The sequence below is a fragment of the Lithobates pipiens genome, unplaced genomic scaffold (assembly GCF_037356315.1).
Source record: "Lithobates pipiens isolate NorthernLeopardFrog02 unplaced genomic scaffold, aLitPip1_a1.2 Scaffold_18, whole genome shotgun sequence".
Lineage (NCBI taxonomy): Eukaryota > Metazoa > Chordata > Amphibia > Anura > Ranidae > Lithobates > Lithobates pipiens.
Window position 1 is genome coordinate 346,767,000 of NW_027507758.1, and position 7,193 is coordinate 346,774,192.

At 39.8% G+C, this 7,193-nt stretch overlaps 1 protein-coding gene across 1 annotated transcript in view; it reads left to right on the forward strand.

Moving 5' to 3' along the window:
- LMBRD1 (LMBR1 domain containing 1) overlaps positions 1-1,373 on the forward strand; it is a 340,404-nt gene extending 339,031 nt beyond the window's left edge. Inside the window, exon 14 of the mRNA XM_077487418.1 lies at positions 1,227-1,373. Within this exon, the coding sequence (XP_077343544.1) occupies positions 1,227-1,358 (132 nt within the window). The 3' untranslated portion in view covers positions 1,359-1,373. The remainder of the gene's footprint in view (positions 1-1,226) is intronic.
- Positions 1,374-7,193: the final 5,820 nt, after the last annotated feature.

Genomic DNA, 7,193 nt, shown 5'->3' on the forward strand with positions numbered 1-7,193 from the left:
CTATGCAATTAAGTAGCCAGAATAAATCCACCCAAAATGATATGTGAAAGTTTTCATTTTTAGTCACTGGAGGATATTTCTTACCATATGTGGGCATGCTGGAGGGTAAATGGCTTTGCCATATTTTTAGGAACACTATTTACATACACCTTTCGTGGTGATTGATGGTTAGGCCAAATTTAGCAGAATTATAGTAATAGTGAAAAGCTGAATTTGTTTTTATCATCAGTCTCTTGCACATAAGGTGTTTTTTTGTTTTTGTTTTTTGCTTCAAACCAACCATATGCACATCTGTAAATGAGTATTTACATGTATTCTCCATTCCTTTGATAAACAGTTCTTTTATGGTCTGCTTGGCAAATAGTGCTTCTTTTCTCGAGGAACATAGACTACTCGCATATCTGTGCAATACATTCTATAGTAAATCACAAGTATATGCATGCTTTATCTTTTCACATTAAAGTTGAAATTTTCGCGTTTGGTAGATGTTGGCGAGTTAAACTACGTACCACCAACTACTTATTCTGTCTCAGTAGTTAGATTTCTGCTCTTGACTTCTGAGGCCGACACACTTGCCACAACAGTCACAGTCTCCCTTTTGGGTTTTTCTTTTGTTAAAAATGTTTGTTACCCCAACACTTCATATCCCTGATATGTGCCTACTGTACTATGTACTTGTATGAGAAAGTCTCCTGTTCTCTATGTATTGGTTCCTTTGTTTAATATCCTTCCAGTCCTTCTGCTTTCTTATTAAAAAATGACCACACTAAGCAGGGGAGAACACATTGTGGTCAGTTCTCTAGCTATGCTGGGAACCGAGTATACTCTCCTCCAATGATTAGACTTGTCCTGTCGCGGGCCCCTGCACAGCCATTCACTGGAAAGCTCAGTGTGCTGCTGCTTCTCCTCCCCCCAGCTCTTATACAGATGAGAACTGAGGGAATGTGATCACTTGTAAAAAGGGAAACAATACATTTATAATCTATTTTTATAGCTATACAAAAATTTTTGCCTTTCATTTCTATTTTAAACTGAATGGATTGTTTTACAAGGTAACCATTTACAATCACTTTAATATCCTAAATAATAGAACATGAGGAATTGGAGCTCTCTTTTGGCAGCTGGGTGGGTGAAAACAGATCCAGGAACTATGGCAGCAGATTTACTATACTTTCTATTGTTTGAAGATTTATTTACTGGTGATTTGGATGCTCTTGTTTTTACAGAGCAACAGCAGTCTAGATGTCAATATTGGAAATTCGACAATTTTTCATTCTTCAGATTGCAATGCCAATGCCCCTGAAGGTATGTGTATCAACTTATACAGTGCTGCAGATGGCGGTAAAGTAAATATTTGAATACATGTGTTGTAAAGCTTCAAATACAAACTTCTATGATATTGCTTAATGTACAGAGCTAAACATGTGATTTGATATGGTGTACTGCACTCCAAAAAAAATTATGGATGTTCTGGTTCACTTAGGAGTTAGATGCCCATTCAATTGTACATATACAGAAGAATTATTTATCTTTAATAATTCACTGCAAGAATATATAATATATATGTAAAAATAAATATTTTTTTGTTACGTTAAAACTTATACATCGATTTGTTATTGATGGACGTGACCTAATAGCCATATGCTATCATGAATTAATGGACACGGTGGGCGCTATAAGAACAGGTCCAGCCTGTAATGGAAGAAAACGGACATTGATTTTAATTCAGTCTCTGTTTATAGGTGTGAGAGAAGCCACACCTACTGCAACCGCCTTCTGTCACTTTCAAGCGAGCAGGTTTTTTTTTTTTTTTTATGCAATGCTGCTTTGACCTGAGAGAATTTGTCTTAGCTTGCTGATGGCCATGGCTTTTTGGAAGTTGACACATATCCTTTAAAGGTGAGAAGTTCATCAATACAAAAGTCAAATAAAAGAGACACACTTTATGGATTTGTTACCATTTTGGTGAACCATGGAACATTATTGTGGTTATATCATGAGATACCAATGTCAATACCATGTTTGTTTACAATTGATACCGGCACTGTGCGTTTGTGTGTGTATGTATATGTATATATATACAATACATTTCTTATATGTTCACCAATTTACCCTATTGCAACCACGTGCTTCATGTAAATTCCCACTTCCTTGTTCTCCCCTTATTTCCTTTAAAGGTGAGAAGTTCATCAATACAAAAGTCAAATAAAAGAGACTGAGAACCTAGAAGAATGAAGTGCTAAGCCAGTGTTTCTGTTTACACGGCTGACCATATGTGGATAAAGGATTTATTGGCATATTTGTGGCCATAGTTCCTAACGTGAACAGCTAATCAGTCTGATTTGTAGGGTGGTGAATAATTTCCAGCTTTCAGTTGACTAAGCTAAGATTTGATCCAAAGGCAACAACTGTCTCTGCTCTCTTTGAGAAGATAGACAGGGAAATCTCTTCCCACACAGCACTGACACAACACAGATGCCAGAAGGAACACATAAAAAGTACACAGGTTGCAATGGCAAGAAGCAGGCATCCCAGTTGGGATAGGGGATTGTTTCTCCTGCGCTGTGGGGAATTCTCTTTTTGTTATTTCCAATAGTATAACCATGATATATTAATTTATAGTATCCATAACATTGGAAAGATGGCAGTAATTTACACTTCTATTGTTATATCCGTGGCCTTGGATGTAACGTGTATATATTAGTTTTTCTTTCTTAGGTTTGAACTTTTAGCCAAACCTTTTTTTCTATACATCTGAAGAAAGCAGAATCTGCCTAGCCTAAAATGTGTATTTCAGAGTTGTACAATATATTTTTGATCTAATTTTAGTTTTATAGCTTCCCCCCCCCCCCCCCATCAGATTGACTGCTCACAGGATCAGCTGTACGTATGGCAATAGGTCAACAAATATAGTAAGCGCATTTTCTTCATGAGCACTTAAACCTGCTCTAAGGAGTCACAAAAGCTTAGTTGTATTCCATCTTGAGCCATATGGTGGATTTGTAGTTCAGGAAAAGCATCTCAGGGACGTTAATATGTTGTGTACAATTAAGCTTAATTGGATATTTCTGTTTGCTTTATTCTACTAGGTGTAGTGCTAAAAAAAAAAACATGGTAAAATACTTTGCCTTATATTTAGGATAGTGATTTTTTTTTTTTTTAATGCATTAGCTGGTACAAATCTAGTTAGCCATCATCACCACTGTACATTATATTAAAGACTCTGTCACTTGTAAGACAGAAAATATAAAATGTAACCTATGACAGTTTGCCCATCATTTATATATGGTGGCTGCATTTGTCTTAATTTTTTTTCAGGCCCTTTTCCTATGTTTTTACCCAGTTATCAACCCAGTAACAAACTTCCTGTTTTGGGGTGTCTCTACTGGTTGAAAAAGCAACAGAGACACCTTTGGATAGTATCCTTGTCAGTCAGGGAAGAGAGTAGTGTTTAGATGCATTAGCAGATTTTGATGGACTTGATTAACAAAGTATCCCAAAAAGAAAAACAAACTGTTCCTGTAATGGCTTAAAAAGTGTTATCTAGAGTTTAGATTTAAAGTGTTTACATAAATGCATAAAAGCTGGCCATTTTAAGCACCCCTGTCCATGTTAAACAGTTTGTCTCAACCTCTATCTGACAATTTTGCAATAAATAATAGAATGCTGGCAGGATCAACAGTTGAAAATAAAGTAGAAAAAAAATTGCGACTGGACAGGCGCTTTAATATAGAAGAGACATACAATCCCAAGACGGCTGTGCGGAAGTGATGTCATCTGGGCCCAGCCAAAGGAAAGGGCCAGGGATCAATACCCAGAAGCCACGGGGCTGAAGATTGATAGCGGACGGCGGGGAGCTCCGGGACATCCATCGCTTGAGAGAAAGAGAGTATAACTACTTTAAAAAGAAAAACGAATGCAGCCACAACATGTAAGAATTGGTAATCAGCAATATATTACTTTCTTGTTTTTGGATTTAATGCCACTTTCGTTTCTTGTTTCTCTACATTAAGGCTACATTCACGCTAGTGTGTTGCGTTTTCAGGTGTGTTATTTTTCTTTAACAGAATTACAAAAATGTCAAGCGTTTTTCATCTAGATGGGGGTTTTTTTTTAGCCAATGGAAAGCACTAGGAAGAGGTGATCACCGGAAAAAAAAAGCCTGAAAAAACACTCAAATCAAGTGTTTTCAGGCATTTCCATTGAAGTCTATAGGGACAAAAAAATTCTGCCTGAAAAGTTGCAACAGGCCTTTTGCTACAAGCTACAGAAAACTCGGATGTGAACAGGGGCCATTGAAATGAACAGAATTTTGCTTTTTGAGCCTTTTTGAGCTACAAGCTACAAAACGCTCAAGTGTGAATGGGGCCTAAAGCTTAAAAATATCCGTATCTCGGAGAGTGTCAGTTTACTACCTTTGTTGGGATATCTATAACAAAATATGTTTTAAAAACTTAAGAGACGTATGGGTTTTTTTTTTTTTTATTCAGAATCATACTTGCCTAGGTGGTTCGTTCCAATCCTGCATCTGTCCCCTGCTGGTTCGAAAACTTAGTTCTCATGGCACCCTGAGCAGGGAGCTGGTGACTGTCAGTCACTGCTGTCTGCTCTGCCCCTCCTTGCTCACTAGAGCGCTGGGCTGTGGAGGGGGCAAGGGTGGCTGGCTGAAGCTCTCATTGGCTCACTGAGAGGCTGAGCTGAGTGCCGGTCAAGGCATATGTGGGTGGATCCCGACTTCATTTTGATCTTGCCTGAGCCTGGACCAGCTCTGTGATGTCGGCCCGCTGTCTGCTGAAAACAGGTCACAGGAGTGCAGAATTAACTGCACTCCTGTAATCCACAGCAGTGCAGTGGATCCTGTAATTATGTGTAAGTCCAAACACTAACCTTTTATATGAAATCTCGGTACCTCTGGGTTTCATTCATCACCAGTGAAATAAACATCTATCTCTGCAGAGCACCCTAAGAGACACTGGACCTTGAGGAGTTCTGTAGCATGCAATTTCCTGCTTCTCAAAATGTTGGTGCTTAGGAATGCAGCTTATCTCACAGTGCAGCACTTGTTGCTGTTCAGTAGGTCAGTGAGATAGCATTAATGTTTTAAATCCTTGGTGCAGAATTTTTGAAAAAGTTGGAGTTGGCATACCATGAATCATAATTTTAGACATTTCTTTGGTACTCCGCAGGGATAATTCTGCATGCCACTGGTACCAGCTGCTATCTGGAGCTGCCTTATTTCAATGCAAAAGTATATATTTTGGGCACTGACAGATGTAATTTAAAGTAAATGTAAACCTAATCGCTAAAAAATATTTAATTTAGTCTTTAAAATATTTAAGTAATTTCAAGTGCCTTTTAATATATTTCTAAATCTAAAGTTTTTTTTTAAATTGGCCTCCGGTCATCCTGTAATGAAGTTCCCTATTCAAGTACTACTTCCTATTATGGTTTAACAACGCTCTCTCTCTGTCAAACAGTTGCTCTCCTGCATTGTCACCCTCACATGCCCTTAGATAGAAGCCAATTGGCTATGCTGATATTGCACAGACATGTTCCACCATTGTCGCCATGAGGTTGTCTGCCCTATTTAATAGCATGCAATCAGGTTGAAGTGCATGCATGTAGTTATGAAGGTTCTTAGTTTTAGATTCTGCCAGGAACACTATCTGTATGGAGCTTGACCTCCCCCTCGCTGTGGGTTTATTCTGCTCTGGTTTCTTCCCTTGACTAAAACAATACTGGCAGATCAATCAACTTTGTCTCTGTATTACTCCTTGTGTTAACATGAGTGTGCTAAGAACATTAGCTTCATTGTAGGGACAGGGACTGACCTAGATCTGTGTAATCTGTAAATCACTTGATGTACAATAAGTCATCTATATAAATACCAGGAATAAAGACTGCAGCGTGACGCACAGCATTTTTACAGAAGTCTCCCTGACTAAATGCTGATCAGAACAGGGTTTTCAATTTAGGAAAATGGCCAATTACAGTGACATAAAATGTTTTCTTTATCATACATCATGGGACACAGAGCAGCATAGTAATTAATATGTGGGCTATAGGCCACCTTCAGGTGATGGACACTGGCACACCCTTAACAGGAAGTTGCCTCCCTATATAATCCCTCACATACCGGGAGCACCTCAGTTTTTTTGCCAGTATCTAAGGTGTTAGTCACGAGTGAAGATGTGCTCTGAAGAGCTCCGCTGGAGGGATCCTTGCTGGATTTAAACAGCCTCCATAGACCGGATCCATCCAAAGTGCCACTGAGGACAAGGTGGATGGTACTCGGGCTTCGTATACGAAGCACAAGGTTTTGCCTGTAACGCCTCTCCTTGCTGGGCTGAACCCTGGGGACCCAGGGCTTTTTGGTCATGCCTACATTACCTAATTTTTTTCCTGACGTGGTGCTAATGCAGGTCCAAGGGAGTGGAACCCTGATAAAAGGGACCCGGTCCTTGAAGGTTTGCTAACACAGCCCGCCGTGACGGGTGAAGTTTGGATCTGTCTGTTACAGCAGTATCCTGCAGCGAGCATAAGGTAAGGGAAGAATCCTAGGAACTGTAAAGTCCACCTATGGGTTTTTCTTCCATGGGTAAAATATTGTCATGCCTTAAAGTCTCCACTAGAGGGAGTAAATGCACATACCTTGGTACGTTGCTTCTCAGTAAGCTCAGTGTCCCAGCTAAAAAGCATGTGTGTGGTCTCAGCAGCCAAGGAGAATTCCTCATCTAGAATAACGTTTTTCAACAGCATGTTCTTTCCCCCCTGGGGGAACTAAGGGGCTGGGAGGTATAACAATAGTTTGTACTCCCCCCCCCCCCTCGGTGGGGTGCGGCGATGGCTTCCCTATGTTAATATTTTATTGGAGGGGGAGTGGCTTAGTTGCGCAGCTGTTTGTGGGATGTAACATCCATGAGGAATACACACCGCAGCCGCTGGGGACACAGAGCAGAGCCTCGCAATCTGAGAAATCAAACCGACGCTTCTCAAGCTAGGAACTGGAGAGATGAATGTCTGACACATGGGACAAGAGTGCTGGGGGGATGTAAGGCAATGCATACAGGCTTTCTAGTATAGGAAATTAATTTTACTCAGCACCAAGCTGAACTTTATTAGCAGCATTGTATGCTAGACTATTGCTCAGCAAATAGTGCATTTACTTAGTGCGTCTGCGTTTGTGCTTGGCG